The sequence below is a fragment of the Lissotriton helveticus genome, chromosome 2_1 (assembly GCF_964261635.1).
Source record: "Lissotriton helveticus chromosome 2_1, aLisHel1.1, whole genome shotgun sequence".
NCBI lineage: Eukaryota > Metazoa > Chordata > Amphibia > Caudata > Salamandridae > Lissotriton > Lissotriton helveticus.
Genome location: NC_136059.1, coordinates 1,503,285,446 through 1,503,310,203, shown reverse-complemented (window position 1 = coordinate 1,503,310,203; position 24,758 = coordinate 1,503,285,446). Strand labels below are relative to the sequence as shown.

The following is a 24,758-nucleotide window of genomic DNA, read 5'->3' as shown; positions in this document are numbered from 1 at the left end:
ACTCCACGTCTAATGTCATTAAAAGCATATCAGAATTCCATTTGAGGTTTTTGATTTTTTTCCAGAAAGTCGCTGGTATCTCTAGGTAAGGTTTTGACCATATCCTGTAAGAAAAAAATCAATATATTCACCCACTTGTTCACCCATGCTCTTAATGGCAGATATAATCGGTCTGCCGGGTATCGGACTTACTCCCTAGTGGACTTTGGGAATTAAGTAAAGGGTGGGGAGAACAGGAAACTCAACATTCATAAATTTGAATTCCTCAAAAGAAATTAATCCTTCCCTACGCCATTGTCCCAACATCTTTTGAAGAGTCTCTTTAGCTTTAACATATTCTTTTTGGGTAGTTTTGGCATAGCAGCTGTTATCACTTAATTGTCTATTGGCTTCGTGTACATAGTCCTTTTTGGGCCAAATAACTAAATTGCCTCCTTTTTCAGAGTTTTTAATCACGATCTCTTTATTGTCACCCAATTTTTTCATAAGGTTTGCATATTCACGTTTAGTGTGTTGAATTTTCTTTCTTTTCTTGCCTTTAGTATATTGATACAGCTTCTTGATGTCACTGATTACACAGTCATGGAAAATATCAACTGAGTCTTTTGACATAAGTGGCATAAAACTTGATTTAGTTCTAAATGGGCTTAGTCCAGCACCCTTCTGATGCATATTAATTTTGTTCAGTCTTTCTTGTGTGGCTAAGTCAAAATCCGGTCCATATGGTTGGGACCCTGAGGCTTCATTAAGGTTGTGCATGGTCAATAAAGTAGAAACATCTGAGGATAGTAGTTTATTCTTTCCTGCTTCATTTTTATTCATGTTAAATGTGTAAAAAGGGACCCCCTGTAACTAGTAGAAGTTCCAAGGACAGGGCAACAATATTTCAAATATAACAAATTCCTAGGCAACTAAAACCCTGCAGGATGGCAGGTACAACAACACAAAAGATAATAACAGAACTGCAGTGCACTGAACTGATATCGACAGAATCTATAGAAATATTGTTAATTTATTATTATAAAAAATATACATAAGAAAGACAAACAAAAAACAATCTTGTTATCAAACATATAAACGATCACAATACATGCCAAATCATGTGAGGCATAGAATGATAAAAAACAATGTATACAAATTGGATATACATTCAATGATAACATACAATACAAAAAATTGAAGCAACAAAGTGGGTAGGATGTTGATCTCTACGCGCGTTTCGGCGTATGACACGCCTTCTTCTGGAGAACCACTTGAAGATTCTAACAAAAAAACATAATAAACAGCTAAATATCACATACTGTGGTACACTGAGACTGTTACAAATCAGGTTATAGTGCATGATGCAATTAACTAAAAGCTGGCTGGTGCTAAGGAAGAAAAAATATAATGTGATAAAACAGAGAAGCTTTTAACCACACCCAAGTGAGAATAGCTTGAGAAAGTATAGACCAATGACTCAACCTACCAGAGTTGTGCATATAAAGATTGTGACAGAGAAAACGCCCAAGTAATGCCCTTATGCATAATGGACATGCTAGGAGGTACCTTAAAACAAATATTTTGTCTTACCTAAAACAGTTTAAAAATGACTGCGCTGGGTTGCGCAAAAGGGACATATCTCCAAGGCAGCAGAAAACTATACAGAAAGAGGGAAGGATAACCAAAGATCTGTATTATTAATACACGCCTATGAAAGGAAGGAGAAGTGACTGAGGCTAAAAACTAAACCATGTACGCAAGTATGCTGTATAATTACCGAATATAATCCACAAAGGTGTGTAGCCAATGATATGTGGCAACATCAATTGGAGGAAAAACCGGGGCCCAATTTCCGTTTCTGAATAAAAAATGAAAATGTTAAAAAAGCCACAGGCTAATATGTAAATCAGGTTTAAAAAAGGTTGTGTCAACCAGAGTGAAAATAATTTAAAAATAACTACCTGGTGATGTGTAATTCAAACAATCACCCGAAGGTGAACCTTATGTTGTGGCGAGAAAAATCCCTGCTTTAAAATAAAAGGCTGGTCCAGCTAACTTAAGAAAATGAAAACTCAAAGGGCCTATACTCATCAACAGGGGTCCTAGCATGATTACCTTAAATAGGTAAATGATGAAAGTCAGGATGGGAATGATCCGTAAGTTTCAATCAGAGACAGATCACCGCTGGCACCAACTTTTGATGAGCTGAAACGAAAAGCCCAACATCTAATGCATGGATGTAATAATGAAGGGTGAAAAAGACTCCAAGAAATTATAGGTAAAATCTAAAGTTATATAAACGCCCAGCTCGATATTTTGGAGGTATCTACTCACAGGGCGACCCTAACAATGAATGACCACTACAATCAACCTCGCATGCAAATTGCACGTCTATGATAGCTCGCTAATGCATTACATTTGTTTAAAAGGTGGACACTAAGCGAAACGAATAAATGCAAGAGCAGACGTTTAGCCGTGCAAGAACCTAATAAAGACAGTCAACACAATAATAACTACTCACGGGCAGCCTGGCGTGGAGTATACGCATATGTGGGTTTCCGACCTGGATGAAGTTTGGAATGAAAGTAGCATGCAAAAGCGGGAACCCGCGAACGTGCCGGAAAGGGTCGCACGCTGAAGACGTCACGGCAATGGGCATGATGGGTAGAAACAACTAGAATGTGATAACAGAAACAGGAAACAATGGATGAAACGTGAGTGAACAAGAGCACACATGAGAATAAAAGAAAAACACGTGCTAATATTGTCCTAGTAATGGACGTGATAAAATAAATATCCTCTCGCACGAAACAAAGAATGCAAGCATAAAATGGACGTCTCGCCGACTGGTACGTGAAAATACAAACAGAAAGCCAGTTTTACGAAGAAGACTAAAACTAAACCACAAATAAAAATAAATGTGGTATGCAAAAGATAAAGTAAGATACAAAAATCTATTTGATGACAAAAATCCCTATACTGTACAGAATACTAATGGCATAAAAAGAAGAGAATAAAAGATGAATGAACCTCCTGCGAAGGAGGCACTATGTGAGACCACCACATAGGTGTAAAACTATCATGAACATTAAATAGGGGTAGCTGAAGAAGAAACAGGTACTTTGCCCAGTAGGGGAATTATTTGATATTATTTTTTATGGCATTTTCCTAGGGTATTTCATTGTTCAGACCCTTGGGGTATGATGCCAAGGTAAAGATCCAAAACACTTCACGTTTTTTGCGAACAAATTCAGAATTGATATTATTCTCAGTATTGCAGTTCTCTATAATAAACCAACGGATGTCCGTGGGTTTATGTTCACACTCCAAGCAATGTTTGACAAGTGGGGAACTGGTTTTGGAAGTGCGAATTGCTGAACGGTGTTTAGTCAACCGAGTACAAAACGGTCTGGCTGTCTCTCCCACATAACCAAGTCCGCAGGAGCAAATAAGAAGATAGATGATGTTTTTGGTCTTGCAGTTAGAGAACTTAGCGGGTCGGATAGTAAACCCTTGGTAGGTGCAGCTAGCACCTACTAACGCTGAATCACAGGCCAAGCAGGTGTTACATTTGTATGTGCCAGTGATGGGGGAATTACCGTCAATTGTTTTTTGAATAAAGGAGGGACACTCTCTGAACCTGGAGCGAGTCATATGGTCCTTGATGTTCCTGTTTCTTCTGTGTCCAAACATAGGTTTCGGCATTTTTTCATTTTCTTCTAAATTACGGTTAAGGATATGCCAATTAGAAGTCCCAATGTGGCGGACTGTACTATTCAGAATGGAATGCCTCGTGACACACACCAAATGATTTTTGGTAGGTTTTGGTTTAGGTAAAAGCAAAGCGGCACGATCATAGAACTGGGCACGTTTAAATGATTCACGTATCAATCTGTGTGGATATCCTCGGGCAAGAAACTTGGTTTTGAGCAGGCCAGCTTGCATATCAAAATCTTGTATTTCGGAACAATTCCGCCTGAGGCGGAGAAATTGGCTGAAAGGGATTCCTTCCTTCTGAGCCCGGGGATGGTAGCTGTCGAAATGTAACAAAGTGTTACGGGCCGTGGGCTTGATAAACAAACCCACTTCTAAGGCTCCATTTTTGTGCCTGATATACAAATCTAAAAACTCCACTTGATGTATACTGAGTGCGATGTAAAGTGTAGATTGCTATCGCACATGTTAAGCCACTCTAAGAACTCAAAAAGTTTTTGCTCTGTATAGATCCATATGAAAAAAATATCGTAGATGACTCTGGACCAAGTAGAGACTGACTGTAAATATGAACCTGCTCAAATTGGGCCATATAAATATTAGCCACGGATGGAGCAACAGAGGCCCCCATGCTTACGCCCTTAATTTGTTTATATAGACTTGTGCCAAACTCAAAGGTGTTCTCTGTTAGAACAATGTCTAAGCAATGGAGAAGAAAAGTTTTCGGGCAGGGGACATGATACTCGTCAATAAACCAAGCAACGGCTAGAAGCGCTTTATCTTGGGGGATGTTGCTATATAGAGCTTCGACGTCAAGGGTGAAAAGAATATTAGTGGCCTGATTGAAGGGAAGATGTTCAACTTTGTTAATTATTGCAGTCGTATCTCAAATGAAAGTAGGTGTTCTAGGGATAAAAGGTCTTAAGAGGACATCTACATATTTTGAAAGAGGTTCTGTGATAGATACCCTATAGTGGATACAATTGGACGGTACGGGGGGTCATCCGTATCCTTATGGATTTTGGGGATTCCATAAATGCATGGCATATTTGGATGAAGTTGGTTAAGATAATCATATTCTTTAGCACTTATGGAACCTTCGTCCAGCGCAAGTTTAGTTACGTTTTGAATCCTTGACTGCACTGAGGGGGACGGGTCTATATTGAGGGGGGGAATAAAAATGCATATCATTAAGAAGAGACCTCATTTTATCCTTATAGACAGAGTTGTCAATGACAACGATGCTGCCTCCTTTGTCGCAACTTCTGATCGTAAGTGTTTTTTCGGTAGATAATTTATGAAGCGATTGAAATTATTCACGGTCGAGATTATATGGGGGTTTAGGAACAAATGTAGTTGCCTTCTTCAGTTGGTTGAGTACAGTGTGTTCAAATACCATCACTTCAGGGCCAACCATGTCTAATGTGGGGGTAAAAGTAGAGGGATTAGCCATGCCTGAAAGATTGACGACGGAATGTGGTGCCTCTTCTTTGTTCCTAAAGAAGGATTTTAATCTAACCTTCCGAAAAAAAGATATGACGTCCTGATATAATTGAAAGATGTTAGCAGAGGAGTGAGGAACAAAGGACAAACCCTTGGATAATAAATGAGTACTGGCAGCATCCAAAGGGTACGAAGAGAGATTGAAAATTGGAATTACATTCCCCTCTTCCAGTATTGTGCGTTGCAGGTTTCTAACATCTGGTTGCTGTTCTGCTGGTGGTAGGCATTCTGGTAGTCACAATCTTTTTTCTTCTTTAGGACCAGCCAGCTTTTAGTTACCTGCATCATGCACTATAACCTGTTTTGTAACAGTCTCAGTGTACCACAGTATGTGATATGTGATGTTTAGCTATTTGTTTATTATGTTTTTTTGTTAGAATCTTCAAGTGGTTCTCCAGAAGAAGGCGTGTCATACGCCGAAACGCGCGTAGAGATCAACATCCTACCCACTTTGTTGCTTCAATTTTTTGTATTGTATTTTATCATTGAATGTGTATCCAATTTGTATACATTGTTTTTTATCATTCTATGCCTCATATGATTTGGCATGTATTGTGATCATTTATATGTTTGATAACAAGATTGTTTTTTATTTGTCTTTTGTTATGTATATTTTTTATAATAATAAATGAACAATATTTTTCTATAGATTCTGTCGATATCAGTTCAGTGCACTGCAGTTCTGTTATTATCTTTTGTGTTGTTGTACCTGCCATCCTGCAGGGTTTTAGTTGCCTAGGAATTTGTTATATTTGAATCATTTTTATTCATGACCATTTCAGATTCAATAGTATCTTTTGCAGTTTTCATCGCAAAGTACTTCTTTAATTTAAATTTTCTGATGAAACAGAACAGATCTATGGGAGTCATAGCATAGTTAAAACCTTCAATAGGACAGTAGTTTAATCCCAAAGATAACAATTGTTCCTCCGCATTAGTTAGGACAACTGTAGACAAAATATTAATAGTTCTATTTTCTAATGTCGTTTGTTCTGCCAAATGCTTTTTTTCTTCTTTTTTAGATTTTTGTTTGCAGTGGCATCTTCTTTCCTGTCTCCATTTGTTCCTTCTTTTTCTGTTTGTTGCTTTTGTTGTCTCGGTCTCAACGTTTGGAGTCTCTCCTCCACTAAAAAATCCATCTCTTGTTCCAGATTTAATTTTGTTGGTGCGTGCTGCTTGGAAGAGTCCAAATCAAAGCTAGATTTGCTTGTGAGAGAAACCGATTCAACACTTACAAGTTCTTCATTCTCATTTGATCTGGCACTTGTAGATATAGCTTGAAAAAGTGTGAAGCTTTTATCTTTTGTGCTGTATTCTTGTCTTTTTGTTGCATTATATTTGCGAGCAAAGGTAAAGATTTGGCCATTGTTGTAATCTGCCTGGTCACGTGCAAACTTGTGTGCCTTTCTAATTTTTATTTTTTCCTCATGTTTTTTCAGGCATTCATTCATAGTATCAGTCAATCTTTTGGTTTCATCAGTTTCTCCTCTTTTCTCAATTTCATTATTCAATGTGTCAATCAGTTCCAATATCATGTCACGATCCATAGCCGCATATTTAATTAAGATGTGGACTAAGTTCATAGATGCTGCCAGGTTACTTTCCCCGCATTCCTTAAACATTGCAGGATTTGGTTTTTCAAAGCTGGGGGCCAAAAGAATACGAAGTCCACGAGGGACTCTGCCCACTACTGCATATTTGCTTAAAGATTGGTGCTCCCACCATTTGGTTATTTCTAATTTTTTATTTTTTTCTAAATCTTTGAATAGTGTCTTGATACTTGGTATCCCTCCATCGTTATCATTATCGTTTCAGACTTTACTAGTATTTCTTGTCGTCACTGGCGTACTGCCAAACAGCTCCTCTGCTGCCTCCTCTCGCATTTGTACAGTTTCTGCTGACATGCGGTATTATAGTGGGTTTTCGGAAGCCTCGAATGTGATTAGCTACCGTCTTCTAGTGCCTGTCTGTAAACCTTCCCACCTGAACGTATGCCTATTCCACTCACCGCACGTAGGAAAACATTTGTCCGCAGGTCCTCTGACCCAGTCGTCCGCCGTAATCCTTCGGTAGTCTTTCGGCAGTTCAAGGGGCGGTCGCTGAGATTCCACCACGGATTTGTAACAAAGAAAGGTTTGATGGCGGCCACCAGCTTGCAGGAAGGGGTCCGTTACCGGAAGCAAACCAACTACCGCATATATATATATGTCTTCCCATGTGTTTTCTCATTGCCACAATAAACTAAGGGCCAGATGTAGGAGCCTAAATACCGGTCGGTAACGGCCGATTTCAGCCGTTACCGACCGGTATTTAAGAATTGGCATGTAGGGGCCCTATTTTACCGATTCGGTAAAATTACCGAATCGGTAAATTTACGATTCGGTATTTTTACCGATTCGGTAACTTCCCGATGTAGGTGGGACTCTTCTGAGTCCCAAAGGCCTTACAGATTCGGTATTTTACCACCCAATCCAATTGGGTGGTAAAATACCGAATCCAGGTGTGCATGCACATTTGTGCATGCACACCTATGCCATGTGACAGACAGACATGCCCTTAGGGCATGTCTGTGTGCCACATGGCACACATGCCTGTATTTGGGGTGCTAGACCCCCTGCACTCTTGCAGGAATCGGTATTTACCGATTCGGTAATTACCGAATCGGTATTTCCCATTGATTCCTATGGGCTTCATAGCCCATAGGAATCAATAGGAAATACCGATTCGGTAAATACCGAATTTTAATGAATCGGTAATTCAATTACCGATTCTTCCTAAATCTCCCTCCTTCATATTTACCGATTCATAAATACTGAATCGGTAAAATTCGGTATTTATGAATCGGTAAATACGATTTTCCTACATCTGGCCCTGAGTAATTAGAAAATGCCTTTTAACTCACCTTTCCTGTATTTTAATTGACCACTCCCACATGGGCATCTGCCATCTTGGAATAATAAATAAAAAAAATCCACAATGCCAATTGCAGCATCATGACGTATGCATGCGTGCACCAACATCATCACACTGTCACAAGCATTGAAGCTTTTTTACCTGCCTCTGAGAATATCTGCAACAAGTACTTCTTTGTCTCTTTTTGCAGATGCTCATCTATCAATGCTGTTTAGCATTCGTAAAAAGCAGTGATAAGGCCATATGGTCATCTAACACCTACAAAAACCGAGACCTATTGGCTTTGTCAATGTTTTTAATTTCTATGGCACTTTTAGAAGTCACACTCAAACGAAACACACAAGCTCACCCACGTGTGTTCCTTTCCATAGGAAATGCATTATTAATCACAAAACGTTCATATCATGGTAGCCACCATCGTTGAAATAGTCTTAAAAAGTAATTAGAAGCAGTTCCAATTGATTAGCATCACAGATTTCCCTGCTATTCCAGCCAAACATCTCATTTTGTTCTTTCCATTTCTGCCACCTCTCGAGGGTCACTTTTTGTCATCTTGATTACTACTAACCCATCATAAAGACTTAAAGCAATTGTCAAGTCATAAACCACATTACTGTTCCAAACGTTATAAGTAAAAATAAACCCCCCTTCTGCAGTGAAATGTCATGCTTGAATGGTACTTACATGAAGCCATGAACCTGGCGGACATAAACATTAACCTGAAGTCGCTTGGCCATTCGTACAGGAATACCGGTCAGCTATGAAACAAAAGGAAAATCATGAAACAAACTGTAATCCCAAAATGTTTGGCATTAACATTTTGCACAAAGTCAGAATTTATTAACTAAATAATTTTGTTTACGGTACAATAGTTCACTATTACATTTCTCTTGACTTTTTCCTTTACATGCGATACTGTTTCCACAAAATACACACAGATCACTTCTTTAATTAAAAAACAAATTGACACACTACAACTCATTCGCTGGACCAATTAAAAAAGTAACTTATTTTTGTTAACAATATTTCTGGTGGATAGTATACCTTCTCTGAGATTCTTTTTTTAAATGTTCTTATTTGTATTTTGTCAAACAAAAGAAAACGAACCATAACAAAATCGGTTACAGTCATGCAGCAACATAAATTTGTAGGCCATACATCATACAAGACCGTGTTATAGCCACAATGGGCTGTATACAAACGAAGGGAGGAGAGATCTGTTTGATCTAAAGGGCAAGATTACCACTCAGGACGAGTGGAAGGTCCAGCCACAGCATGCGCCCTAAGGTAATATCTGTTACAACAAAAGGACTGGGCTGTTCCTGGGGTGTGTGTGCAGGTCACTGGAGTGTGGATATGGAATGGTGGTTAAATGATAACCTACCAATGGGTATCCATTTTGTTGGATATGCTGGCCTCACACACCTTTGCAGGTGTCATGCTTCATCATAGGCAATGCTCCTCGTTGGGTAGGCGGTGCAATTCCCAACAGGCAACACCTCAAAGAGGGCTCTTTGGCGGAGATCTTTTTAGTCTGTGAGGTCTGGAAAGTAATATTTTCCACGCTCAAGACACAGGAGCATGCACCTTAGCTACAGAGGTTTGACTCACCGATGTTCATCCCGCCAGGCTCTGCTGTTACATTTAAAAATTGACCTCTAAGCAAAGAACAATGTATATGCAGGTACTTCATTCACAATTATGAATATAATACTGATACCTAGATAGATCAGCTATATTGTAGACTGCGAGTACTTTTTGATAGGTCCTGATGAATCGCCGGTCAACGTACCCTTAGCGAGAAAGATGTCAACCACTATCTACACTTCTTAGCATAGTCTTGAGCGTGGAAAACATTACTTTCCAGACTAACTACTGTTTTTAGTTGACGCATGGGACCACCCGAATAAAGTTGCTTCCGGTACCCCTGCTTCATTTTAATTCACATTTCCCTCTACAACACTCTGGCCCCTAACCTGCACTTCACCCATAGGCATTTGGATAAAAAGATCTCCGCCAAAGAGCCCCTCTTTGAGGTGTTGCCCGTTGGGAATTGCACGGCCTACCCAACGAGGAACATTGCCTATGATGAAGCATGACACCTGCAAAGGTGTGTGAGGCCAGCATATCCAACAAAATGGATACCCATTGGTAGTTTATCATTTACCCACCATTCCATATCCACACTCCAGTGACCTGCACACACCCCCCAGGAACAGCCCAGTCCTTTTGTTGTAACAGATAGCCACAATGGGCCTCTTGAAAAATCAAGATTAAAATAACCACATCGCCCCATTGTAGTGTCTCGGGAACCATTACCTGTCTTTAGGTTTAAAGGAAGCACCCCTCTGGGGCTATCTAGACATTTCCCGCCTCAACATCCAGGCTATAATAGGTCCTCCATTTACCCCATACCTTACGAAATTTCTTCGGACACTTCTATGAGAGTCTTAATGTTATGAATGAGTTCCAAAGCAATACCCTATGAGAGCTCAGTTTGAGTGTAGCCAATTAACCAAGAAAGCTATGGAAATAATCCTTTACACATGCGTATGCTGAGAAGCAGTAGTGTTTAGAATAGTATGTAAAGATACCCATGTGACCACCAAGTAGATATCAACCATGGAGATGCTGCTAATGAGAACCACAGGAGCAGCTATGGAACTAATGGAGGGACCTCAAATTCCAGCTGGAAGATCTTTAATTGCAGAGGAATAGCAGATCTTAATACAAAAAGTTAACCTAAAGTGAAATGGTGTGTTTAGTTAGCACTTTGCACTAGTAAAGTCTGGGAAGAGCTCTTCATCAACTCTGTCGTGTCCAGTGAGTTCAATATAGGAGGATAGCACCCGGTCTGGACCGGTCCCTGCAGTTGCTCCTCCTCCTTGGGGTAATAAGTAGAAAAAGAGAAGAGTGATGACTGTTCCTTGTACAAAAAACAGCTACTGCTTTTGGTAAAAAAAAAAAAGAGAAAGGCAGACACAAACAGCAAAGCTGAGTGGGCTGAAGTTTGTAAAACCTATGAGTTGAAGTCTTTTGCTCCCAAAAAGGCAGTTTCAGACATATAAGTCGAACTGGAACACATTCCATTAGTATAAGAAAGTGCCCACTTTTTGCATGGTCACCCCCACTTTTTGCCTAACTGCTGATGTACTTTGACTGAGTGTGCCCTGGGTTCCCCTAGGGCTTATGTTCTTTCCCTAAACTGCATTAAAACAAATCCCCATTGACACTCTTTACCCACATGTCAGTCAGTCCCTTGTAAATCGTGCTACAGGTACCAAGGGCACTGTGGCCAGGGAAGGCCTTTAATGGCTGCAGCACTTATTGTGCCACCCTTAGAAGCCCTGTACCTTTACACACACACTGCCCTTGCAGACTGCATGTTTTGGTGCAGAACAAAGTGAATAGGTGAAATGGCACACGTCCCCGTGTGCCATGCCTCCAACCCACTGCCTTGGCATAGGTCAGCCACCCCTCTAGCTGGGTGCACTATACCAGTGGTGCGGGTACAGGTGCATGAGCCCTGTACCCCTACAGTGTCTAAGCCAATTATTAGACATTGTAAGTGCAGTAATGGTATTAAGAGTATATGGTACCGGAAGTGGGTCATTACGAACTCCACAGTACCATAATGGCTTTACTGAAAACTGGGAATTTTTGGCATCAAACTTCTCAGCACATTAAACCCAAACTGATGCCAGTTTGGGATTTAACGAAAAATGCACTCAGAGGGCATCTTAGAGATGCCCCCTGAAAAACGACCTAATTCTATTCTCCTGGCTGAGTGGCTGCTCGCCAGCTCCCACTACCAGTCATGTTTAGGGACCCCTAGGTCGAGGGCCGGCTGCTCTCGGGGGTCTGGAACAATGAACATCCTGGGACGAGGTGCCAGACCTACTCCCCCAGAATGGGCAGGGTCCACAAAGGGGAAGCTTCAAAGGCTTGCCACCTTTGTGAGCTATCCCAGCCATTTGCTGCGTCCAGCAACTGGTCCTGACTCTCACTTTGGGCAGGAGAATCGGCTGGAAAACCAAGTGAGGAAGGGAGGTGTGCCCACCTTTGCCAACCCCTGAGTGGTGAAGCTCAGCTCTCAGTCCCCGCCACCTTGCAGAGGGGGGACCCAGCCAACTGGAGAGAGGCATATCCCCCCCCCCCACTGGAGGGTGGCATAATAGGGGGTGTACCCACCCCCAAGGAAGGGACTGATTGGTCCTGACCTTTACCTACCTTAAATGGCCCTAAATCTAGTAGTTAGGGGCAACCCCGAACCCTGCCTCCTCAGACAAGAACCGACCAAGAAGAAAAGAAGAAGGACCAAAGAAGCTGTGCTGAACTAAGAAGAGGAGGATGCCTACTGACTTGGCCCCAGCCCTATCGGCCAGTCCACCTGCTCAAGCATGCGGTGCGGCCTGCGTGTCCTCGTGAGCTGTGATCTTGGGTGCTAACTGCGACCAGCGTTGGTACGAGGGAAGTGGCTGGCTGACGACGCGACTCCGGGGCCTCGAGTGGCCCTTATAATAAAAGATCACCACTGCTTGAAGCCAACTGGTGGATCCCTCCTGCCAACGCGGCAATTCCCAGCTCTCCGGTGCGACAGTGGAGATGTGGGGAGGTCCCTGGGAGCAGCGCTGGAGATCGGGGGATGATTCCCGGTGCCAGTGCTTTGCCTGACTCTTCTCCCCCCCCATCGGGAGATGAGCGATCGCGTGCTTGTGGTTGCCCCCCACCCTTGCAGCGTAAGGACAGACCTGGACAGCAGGCAAAGGCAGCCCCCCGGGCTGCTGGCAAGGGCTGCTCTAGTGCACAGTCTGCCGCCCCTTCAGTGGGTAACGTCAACTTGGGCTGTGGTTTCCCTACCAGTGGGACTCCGCGGCCCAGCCATTTGGGACTGTTCTCTTGGCTAACTCATTGGGCGGGAGAAGGTTAAAACCTATCGCTATCCTACACATTGCCCTTCAATCCACGCGGCGCTAGGGTACAGGAGGAGGAGGAGGAGGCTTGCCTGCCGCGCCCTCAATTGCAAAATGATGACCTCTGAAAAGCAGAAAACAACTGGTCCGAGGGACCACATAACAGTCCAATATATTAAGCTGGACCTCTACACAGTCCCTAGAGACTTACCTCCCGACTCGCGTCCCGGTACTCAGCTGATGACTGAAACTGGAGGAGAAGGCCAGGAATTGACGCTAAAAGATGTTATGGAGGCTATAGTTGGGATCAGAACCTTGTTGGAGCACAAAATGGTCACGCTCTCACCTTCAAGAAAATGTACAGGACCTACACACATTCCGTAAACTTACAGAACACAAGCTTGATGACTACAAAGGGCGCCTTAGAAGAAACAACTTTCGCATACTAGAGGTCTCTGAGAAGGTGGAGGGGCAGACACCAGACCTCTTTCTAGAAGAACTTATCCTAAAACACCTACAGCCTAAAGGACTCAGCAAATTCTTCATTGTAGAAAGGGCCCACAGGGTGGTGGGAGGCCGTCCGGGACCTGGGGCCCCTCCACGTCCCCTGCTAGCGAGGGTGTTGAAATTTAGAGATAGAGATGTCATCCTGCAAAACGCCAGAACGACCGCTCCCCTCCGCTATGAGAATGCTGACTTACTTTCTTTCCGGACTTTACTCAGCTGGTACAGAGACAGAGAAGAGCGTTCCTGGCAGTAAAGAAACGATTTAGAGACCGAGGATTCAAAAATGCCATGCTGTTTCCCGCGAATGACTGGAGGAAGAGGGACGAACTTGGTTTTTCGATCAACCAGACATGGCCTCGGAGTGGCTAGTCAGCCAAATAGACTGTGACTCTGGACAGTCCAGCCGTGGACACCGCTCAGCTGTCCGGCAAGGTGACTGATAACAGCTTTGCCGACTGGAAATCGCACCTGCGAAGTGACCGGAACCTCGTCGAGGCCTTGTAACTACATAGGGCCGGAGGAGACCTTTCTTGGATTGGAGGCCATCCCGGCTGATCGACCACGATGCCAGTAAGCAGTTGCTTGCTTGGGTTTTCCATAAACGTAATGAAAGGGGGAGGGCAATGGGACGGGGCCTGTACCCCATCTATTCCTTCTTTTCGTTTACCAGTTGGGGCAACAAGCACTCTGCAGGTTCAAAGGGACAGTTGGGCGCCCAGAATGCAGGGAAGGAGGGTGGGGGGTTGTTGGGTTGGGGGTTTGTTTGGGGTGGTGGGGTGTCATTTTGTTAATTGGTTTCATTTTCTCTCATTGACAGTACAGGCCAACTAGAATCTTAAAGACCCAGAAAACTACTTATGCTTTAATGGGTGCGCAGTGGGACAGAAATGTTAAGATCTTAAGTTGGAATGTTAACGGTCTGGGGGACAAGGTAAAGCGTAGCATAGTGCTCCAACATATCAAAAGGCATATGCCCGATGTGGTCATGCTCCACGAAACTCATCTAGTTGGGAACTCGTGCAAGGCCATGCACCGATATGGCTACACCATGATTGCCCACGCTGGCTTCACATCTAGTTCACACGGAGTGGGCATTATGTTCAAGAAATCATTCCCTCTCACAGTAACATCCACCTGGATTGACAACCGGGGCTGCAATATTGGGGTCCCGGGTATTTGGGAGGGTCAACCCATCACACTCATGTCAGTTTATTTTCCGCCGGGTCTACAGGCCACCACATTCAGAGACCTAAGTGCCATCCTACTGGCTTTATCAGAGGGTCTGCTGGTGATAAGGGGCGACTTTAATTCAGTACTTTCAGGCCCATTGGATCTCCATCCCCCTGCGTGCTTGGGCTGTCATCCTGTTGGCTGCCTCACTTCCTCGAAGCAATGGGACTTGTAAATGGTTGGAGAGCTTACAACCCAGACAAAATACAATACACGTTTCACTACGGCGCGCACGCTAGCCTCTCTAGACTTGACTACATCATAGTCACACATAGCATATATTCGCAAAATCAGACACTTGGCTTGGGGAAGTTCAGACCACTCTCCGCTTTGGGTACACTTAGTGTTTAGTCATACACGGGTGGGTAGGATCGCCCCCATCAATCCATGGTATTTCCGTGACCCCAAATTCTGTAAAGAACTGCTCAAAGCTATGGATGACTACTTTGGGGAGAACGAGGGAACGGTGGACTCGCCTCAAACTCTGCTGGAGGTCTTTAAGGCACTGATCCGTGGGCAGGCCCTGTCTCTGATCTCTGGTGATAAAAAAGACAAGTGTAAGGATTTCTTGGATGCGGAAGCAGAGATCTACCGGTTGGAGCAAAACCTGACAGACGATATCACACCCGAGGCACTACACACACTTCGCCTCAAACAGGACAGCTATATAGATTTAGTGACTGAAAAGGCCAAGGCACTTGGGAAAGACCAGCTGGGTAGACTTTACGACCTGGGTGACAAGGCGGGCAAACTAATAACATGGCTTGACAAAAAAGAAAGGGCCAGCAGGCTGGTCCCTGAGCTCCTTAGAACAGATATGCCCCCCATCACAGACCCACAATAAATAGGTAACAAATTTACTGATCACTTCCAAACTGTTTACACCTCAATAGCACCATACAATGAAAGCGATGCTGCCGAGCTCTTCCGAGACATCTCTATCCCCACTCACTCAATAGAGGACCGTGAATTTCTTGACAGCGCTCTGACCGAAGATGAAATGACACTTGTGATTCGCACATTACACTCAGGCAAGGCGCTGGGTCCCAATGGTATCCGGATTGAACTATACAAATAAAGGCCGGGCAAACTGGCCACTTACTTAAAAGCTATGTATGTGGCAGGGACTATTGCCGTTGGACCCGAGGATAGCTTCTATCGTCACTATCCTTAAGGAGGGTAAACCCAAGACGGAATGTGCATCGTACCGTCCTATCTCCCTTCTCAATGCTGAACCCAAAATTCTGGCCAAATTGCTGGCTAATCGACTGGCTAAAATCATTGCTGCACAGGAATACAGCACTGAATATACGCAGGGTCCATGGTGTTTTGGGCAGAGCATCCACCATACAAGAACAGGCAATAATCTTCTCACTAGACGCCACCATGGTGTTTGATACCCTAGAATGGTCATATCTCTTTGCTACACTCACTAAGCTGGGATTTGGGCAGAGTTTTAGAAAATAGCTACGCCTCCTTTATAGTGCACCCTTAGCACAAGTAGTAGTTAACAACAAAAGACTTTTCAACTTAGTCGGAGGACACGGCAGGGATGCCCACTCTCTCCCCAATTATTTGCTCTGGTCCTCGAGCTTCACTCGGCCTGGATTCGGAAGGACCCAGTCATCCGCGGATTGCGCTGGTCCCTGGACTGGGAGGACCGAATTTCCCTCTATGCTGATGACATTCTGTTATACCTTGCCACCCCAAAGAAATCTCTGATTGCGGTTTTTGACACCCTGAATATAATTGATAGATATTCCGGTTTCAGCGTAAACTGGCAAAAATCCCTTCTCCATGTCCTCAGGGGCGACCCACCGCAAACACCACGAGGCTGCCCATTTCAAATTGCATCGGATGGGTTTCGATACCTAGGGATTTTCGTCTCCTAGGATCAGACGCTCCGCTACACCCGCAATCTCGTCCCGCCGCTGCAAAGACTTAAAAGAGACATAACTAACTGGAAGGCGCTTCCTCTCTCACTGCTGGGCAAAGCAGGTCTTTTTAAAATGATATCCCTACCCCGATTCTTATACACTTTGCAAAAATCACTTGATCCTGGTCCCAGCACATACTTTAGGGAAATTGAGGGGCTTCAGAGAAATCTCCTGTAGGATGCTAAACCGCCTATCGCTTTGCGAAAATTAACCCTCAATTGGTATGACGGTGGAATTAGCCTACCAGACTTTAAAAAATACTATTGGGCGGCGCACCTTGCAGCTATAAATCATGGTACCTATGGTCGCGTAGATGACCCAGACTACTCTATGGACAGATGGCTCTTTCCTGGGGGAACCTTCAATAGGGTACTATATTCTAAGCCAGGCAGATATCCCCTCACAGGCCCTACTAAACATTCTGCTGCCATGTGGCACGCTGCTAATAGGTCACTGGGTTGGGGGATGAAGCTCACACTGGCCACCCCATTGTGGGATTCCCAGCGGCTGGGGGACCTGTGGAAATCGAAAGGGTTTGACAAGTGGGAGCTTATAGGGATTTCGCGTGTCCGAGATGTCTGGGATAAGAACGAGATAAAATTGTTTACCACACTGCAGCACCAGTATGAACTAGCAGACTCGGAACGCTTTTGCTACATACAGGTGCGTCACGCACTTCCATCGCTCCTTCCCGCAGGCTCCTCCCCCATTGACGCATCTCCCTTAGAGGGCAGAATACTTGACGGCCATTTGCCAGAGAAGACCATTTCGCTAATATATAAAAAACTAATAAATAACATGGAGGACCCCCTCCACGCACTGCGAGAAAAATGGGTGAATGACAGTATGATAATTGACGATGAAGAGTGTCAGGACACAGTGTCCTCCCCAAGGATAGTTGCAATCTCTGCGCGCCTGCGACTGATACAGCTTAAAATCCTCCATAGAGTCTATGTGACGGGTCCCTAGCTACTCCGCATGGGAGTGGCTGGGGGAGGGGATTGTAGGAGGGGTTGCTCTCAATTGGGCCCATTCATTCATATCATCTGGGACTGCACTTACATACAAGCCTACTGGGGAAAACTACATGAGGTAATCAGCGAGGTTCTCGCATTTACTCTCTGCCCAGAAGCACCAAGATGTCTCCTCAACATCTGGGAACCCACAGATTTAAACAGTCACCAAACACTCTGGGTCCCTCTGGGGCTTACAATAGCGAAAAAGAACATAGCATAGCTTTGGGGAGCCACTCACGCACCCACACTGTCAGACTGGAAAAAAGACCTCGATTGGTGCATGTTCAAGGCTGCCCTCGAAAATGGTCCAAAATCTGGGACCCATGGAATACTTATAAGGGGAATGTGTGTAGCCCACCCTGTGGAACTGACCCTGATGTTGTCCCTTCCCCATAGCTTCAAATGGGAAACACTGTTATTTCAATGAATGCTGCATGTCACCACTGTTAGCACACTTGCCTAATCCTTCGTACTGTATGTAAATGTCAATGACTTTTAATAAAAATAATTATTTTAAAAAAACCTGCTCCAGTAAACTCCTGGTGTGTCCTGCAGCCAGCAGCCCTCAAGCTCCCAAAGGACCTACCCTGCCTTCCAAAACCAAGACTTTGTCTCCCGTGAGCATCGGGTTTGCTCAACAACAGACTATGGTTCTGGCCAAATCAGCAAATCTGCACCACTCTGCACCCAACGAACGGCCCAATGCCATGAGGTGGTCTACCCAGCGATCCTGACCTGAGATTTAGAGATCTCCGACCTGCCTCGAATCCCCAATTGACGCCAGCAGCCCCTTTCCGGAGGATCCCCTGATCGCGACCAGAGCTGGTAATAAACCCCAACGCCTAAAGACACCCCTACACCTGATGTCCCACGGCCTTGGGTGGCCCAACCAACGGTGTCCCAGCATCCCCAGGCATCCCAACTTACCTCTCCAACCAGTGGTCACCTCCAGAAGTTCTTCGTCCCCGAGTCTGCAAACTTTGTTGCAACCGGAGGATACCCATTTAAAACAACAGGGCATCTGAGGCCAAAACAGCACTCTGCACCCAGCCGCCCCAGCGCCGCTGTGGTTGTACTTTGTGGGCCTACTTGAATCCCCCTTTACCCTGAGCCTAATACGAGGAACGTTGTTCCCACAACCTTGTGGCCTGCTCGTGAGCAGCCACCAGCAGGATGCCCTCTATCTCCCATTGGAGAACATTGAGCCTAAGCACTCTGCACCCGGTTGCCCTAGTGCCACTGAGGATGCTTTGAGAGTGCACCCTTGACCCTGTGGGAAACCTGGGTCTAACCCCAGAATACCAATTCCCACAAACAAGTACTTACCTATAAAGCAATAACTTCTTTTCCTCCCATAGGACTGAATTGACTACGTTCTTGTGAGAATTGTTCGAAGTGTGAAGTTGGTTTTGTATGAGATCTTGAAAAACTGCAAATATCTAAAAACTGCTTTACTTACCTTTTCTCTGGGAAATGTCCCAGTTTCAGTGTGATATCTAGGCATATCACACTGAGTAGAAAAAGTAATCAAAGTAATCTCACAGTAATTTCCACTGTATTGATAGCGTTTACAAACCTGTAACAACTACATTTTCATTGAGCATGCTTGTATTGTTCAACTTGCCTTGAAGAGTACCATTTACACTTACCTGTACCAGGCTTGCTTGGTCCTAGAAAATAAATATAACTAACTATGCTTATACAAATCAAATTGGTCTGAGTTCAGTCTTTGAATGTGTGACTTCATTTGCTGCCTGAATATGTACAACACATGTTTAACACTACCCTCTGATAAAGCCTTACTGCTCGCTTACACTACCACAAATAGAGAGTAAGAGGCTATCTACTTTTACCTTTGGGGTTCCACTGGACTCTGTGCACCCTATACCTCATTTTTGTATAGTATATACAGAACAAACTTCTTACAATTAGCTTCAACTGGGTTGTCAGAAGGTCAGTAGAAAAGGATACATATAAAATACATGTAAAATGCATTATTTGATCCAATTTTAAAAAAATGTTGTGGGGCCAGAGGAAGACCCCACAGACCCATCTTGAGGAACGCATACTTGCTTGCTGCAATTCAGGTCAAGCAATACACCTGGCTTTGGCATAGGTAAACATGACTTTCCCCTGACAGTAACTCATCATAACACAAATATGAGGTACTTGTTTTTTATTGTCTGCTTCCATATGTGCACTAGTGAAATTAAAATGTCAGAACCATCCAAACAGCAAATATTACCAGTTTTAGTTCATAGTAAAAAGTTCAAGTTGGTTGTTGAGTCGAGGTGGGTAATAGGTTTTAAGCTTATATTTTGCATATGTTTTGACATTACCATCTTCTGCAGTTTTCAGAAAATTTGGAACAGAAGACATAGGTTCCAGTAGCACAGTGAACACATGGACCCACGTCTGGGCATACCAAGGGTGATTTACATTTGGCTGGGTCTACAAACGATGGACTTGGATGCAGCCCCGAGTGATCACCAGTGGCTGAGATTAATTCAAGCACCACAGCCATCACTTTGTTTTTTATTCCAGTTATGCGACGGGTATGCACAGGCGTGGGTCTCATGCTCACTATGCCACTGGAATCAATCTATACCTGGCTGATGAGCCCATAATAAGGGCGAAAACAGTCCTGGATTGCTTGTGTTCCAGTTCAGGGAGGACCTGGCCTGGCTGTGCGGATGAACTGTTCCCATTGAAGCAGGGTCAAGACTGATTTGCATATGGCTGGGTCCAAACTGAGGTAGCATGGTGGGTGAAAAATTATGGATTGGGATGGAGCTCTGAGAGATCACCAGATTAATTCAAGCATCCCAGCCATCACTTGATGCCCTGGATGCACAGTAATGGCATTTTCTGATGTTGCGTAGAGATCTACCTTTGGCTTCCTCCACTGATGGAAAAGTGTGTCTACTACAGATTGCTTTACTTCCCTGTTGTGCGTGCACCTTGTATGTCTGCTTAGTTCGCCGGTTTGTATGTTTTCCACTCCTGAGAGTTAGTATTAGTAAATTTTCCTTTAAAATATCCCAATTTCCAAATGTTTTGTGTGAATGGATACTGCCCCTGAGATACTGAAAACAAGGGCCATTGGTTACCTTGAGGACCTGGCTTCCCCATGCTGTGCCTCGGTCTTATCCAGTAAGCTATGCATCCAACAGCTTCAAGTAGTAATCACATGTGCTCTGCGATATTACATTCAGTCTTTTCTGAAACAAAAAATACGGAGGAGCCATGCTGCTGCATCATTCAAAAATGAATATCACAGAATAACAAGTAGTTTAGCTGTATTTCAAAAGAGGGATCAGTGACCATACTGCTCTGCAGCTACCGCATTTGGTCCTCCTATTTATTGAGTGACCAAGCCAGAGTTCTCCTCATACCTCATGCAGTACATGTAGGTGCTTTTGAGGACCTCAAAATAGATTCTTGTGCTGCTCTAGTCTAGTGGGTATGATGCTGCCCCCGTTGTTTGTTGAAGTGAAGCACTGCTGTTGTGGTGTCCATTAGCATTTGTACAGTTTTCTCCTGCACCTGGCTCTGGAAGGCCTTTAGTGCTAGAAAGATTGTCTTCAATTCTAGGAAGTTGATGAATCTGCCCGTGTCTTGTGCCGACCACAATCCCCTTATCCTGAGTGTCTCCATGTGCGCCCATCACACCCCACAAGTAAGGCGTCTATGGTGATTCTGGCTTGTGGTAGGCTTGTCCTCAAGAGTCTCCCTTTCAGAATGTTCACTATGTTCCACCACCTCAGTTCCCTGCTGACTGTATCTTTTACAAACACTAGATCCTCAAAAGTTACAGTTCCATTAACCCATCGATTATTGTATTAGTCTCATGTGTACTAGTGTTTGGAATGAGGTGGATGCATGAAGCCATGATCCCTAAGAGTTTCATTACTGTCCTCACAGCCAGAGATTGTGACGTCTGGTAGAGGTGAACCTGGGATAGCATGGCTTGGACCCTCCATGTAGTCGGGTATGCCATTGCCAACTGTGCATCACGTTTCTCCCCTGGAAAAGCTTTCTTTGTTTTTGTGATGAGAGAGGATTTTCTGCATTTTACTGTGAACTCTAGTGTGTGTGTTGTCATGTTCTCTGAACACTGTTGGAATGTGTTTGCTTTCATGAGCCAGTTATCCAGGTATGATAAACATGTATGAGCTGTCTTCTGAGGTGTGCTGCTGCCACTGCCAGCAACTTGGTAAAGTCACTTTGGCACAGACTTTGGTCCGAACCGTAGAACTATGTATTGAGGCTCATTCTCAGCGACTTCCGGGCCCGCATACCGACAGTACTAAACTCTGATTACTGCCTGGGGCGGGACTACGTCCAAGAGTCTTCCCAGCAGTGAGGCCGGGCCAGTGATGGGAACATCGCGCTCTTAAGCGCATTCAGGATCCTGCAGTGCGGGCTCATTGTCAGCGGTTTACCGACCCAATACCAGCAGCACTGAACGTTGTTTACTGACTGGGGTGAGTATACATCCCCAAGTCTTCCCAGAGGCGAGGTGGGGTTAGTCAGGTGAACATTGCACTCTTACGTGCGTTCAGGATCCCGCAGCGCAGGCGTATTCTCAGCGGTTTCCCAGCCAGCATACAGCAACACTGAACTTTGTTTACTGACTGGGGTGAGACTACGTTCACCAATCTTCCATGCGGCGAGGAGGACCAGTGAAGGGAACAGTGCGCTCCTAAGGTCATTCAGGATCCTGCGGTGTGGGCTTATTCGCAGCGGTTTCTCGCCAAGGACCTTTGCAATAGTCTTACTGAAGCTGTGGTGAACAAATTGGAACCAATATAGAATAGCCTGGCGCCCATTGATGCTGAGATATGTAAGATTAACGCTCCTCCCTCTAAGCAGTATTCAAAGATGCCAACCTCGGTTCCTGGGCCAACACCCTCTTTTCAAAAACATCCACCACCGCCATTAAGGTAAGAGCTTCAGCCAGCCCCTCCATTCCCCACTGCTAATATGTGCCTGGCGAGCACAGTTGATACAAGGGGGTATGTAGACTTACCACATTCTAATTTTTGCTGCCACCCTGGACATAAGATTTTTTACAAGGGGGCCGACCTAAGCATTTTACATCTTCCCCGTGACTGTACACCATATGTCATCATCCTGGAGAGTGACCCCCAAAATGGATGAAGGCACCTCAGGAGATTGGGATAGCTTAAGGTTCAAGGCATCCCATGGGTGCAAGAAGAACTCAAATTGGTCAACAGACCTAGTGGGTGACATCATAATGGCCCTCAGGGGGTTCTGGTTAGGACCTTCCCCTGAACCCACACAAAGAGTCTGCATTGCTATTAACTTTAATGTCCCAGGCCTGCTGTTCCTACAGCGGATTAACTTTGTACCACGTACTAACAGCAGAATCCATGCTCTCCCACTAGGGTTTTACTACCGTCCATACCTTCCCTTGGCAGTAAGTTGATCTAGTCCTGGGGATGGCCTCCCTGTCTCACTGCCCCTTCTGATCCCTCTGCCCGTCTTAATCGTTTTGCTCCACTTTCAGGTTTGTTAGATAATGACTGATTGTTCTCTAACGGTATTAATGAGCCTGGAAATCAGGAGGCACAAATGAAAAAGGTGGCTCCTAATTCCATTTGCATTACTACGGCATCTAATGAGCTACTGGTTGACAATTATGAATCCCAACTGACACTTGATCAACAGGATGACTTCTGAATGTTTTTTGGATATTAGCTGGGATTATTCTCAAACGTATTGATTCTGAATGGTCCCCTTACATAGGGAAGCATGATGTCAGTTTAATCCAAGAAACGTGGGTGATGGTGGAAAAAGTGTTTGTGAATGGCTTTGTTTCATATAGTGTGGAGGCAGAGCCCCCAATGAAATCCGGGAGGGCGGCTGGCGGTTTTGGAAAAGCCTAGTATTGCATGTTCACATACAATACTGGGAATAGATCTTGCTGATCTAATGGGGCTTAAATTTCCCTCTGGATTGACTATGGCACTATTTAATGTTTGTGCTAGATCAATACCTGGTTGCAATAAATCACCTGTCCTGACCATTCTAGATAAATATACTGATAGTTGTATCTTTTGCGCTCTCCCCATCTATCAGTGTGTTAACTGAGCAAGAAGATGAGCAATGGGATACACCTTATCTATCTGGTAAACTCCAACAATTCTTTCCCAATGCAGCCCTTCAACTTGCATCCATAGTGGTTGGCCGAGGCTCGGAGCTTGAAAGTGAAATGTATAAATCTCTAACCACAGATATGGGCCAGCTATGTTAATCTCTTATCAAATGAAATAGCGGCTGTGGGAGAAATCCCAGACACCTGGAGAGGGGGCAGAAATAATTCCAGTTTTTAGGTTGAGCCTAGAGCAGAGTGCATGCGCTGCTTGCTCGACTTTTAATAAGGGGCTTAAGAAAGCTGCCCAAGCTCACTACACGCTCGTACGTGTGTTTTTTTCTTTCTTACATGCTAATGGGCTTTGCGTGCATCTTTCAAATAAAGACAGCACACAATTGGGCAACGGCGGGTGCATGTCCCGCCTTTGCTCCACACAGGCCACATCTGTTTTCAATTATCGTGCCCAGACACAGGCGCGATAATTGAAAACAGATTGCTCGCTGTGGCGCGCGTGCACCACTCGCAGGCGTGTTACTCTGTTCCTTTCTCGTTCTATTTTTCCAGTTTTGCTGTTTTTTTTTCAGAAACCACAAATTGCAGGGTGTGGTAAAACCAAGATTAAAGAACCATTCAACATAAGGAATCTTTCCGTAAGTAGAATCTGTGCACTGGAAGGGTGGGAATAAAAAGTGAGTTGTTATTCTTCAAATGCAAAGGAGTGTATCAATTGTACCTTGTGTTCCTTCCATCCCCCTTGTACTCTTGTGATTCCATGCCTTTTGTACAACTCTTTGACTATGTAAAGCGCTCTGATACCCTAACGGGTCAAGTTCGTGCTCTATAAAACACAAAAATAAATAAATCAATTCCTAGTTTAGCTTGTGCGCTGATGTAATGCACCTATCATATAGTCTTTCTCTTC

General features: G+C 44.2%; 1 protein-coding gene across 1 annotated transcript in view; it reads right to left on the bottom strand.

The window, feature by feature from the left end:
- Positions 1-24,758, bottom strand: part of SCARB2 (scavenger receptor class B member 2) — a 485,622-nt gene that overhangs the window by 61,516 nt on the left and 399,348 nt on the right. Inside the window, exon 9 of the mRNA XM_078676388.1 lies at positions 8,797-8,870. Coding sequence (XP_078532514.1) covers positions 8,797-8,870 — 74 coding nt within the window. The remainder of the gene's footprint in view (positions 1-8,796; positions 8,871-24,758) is intronic.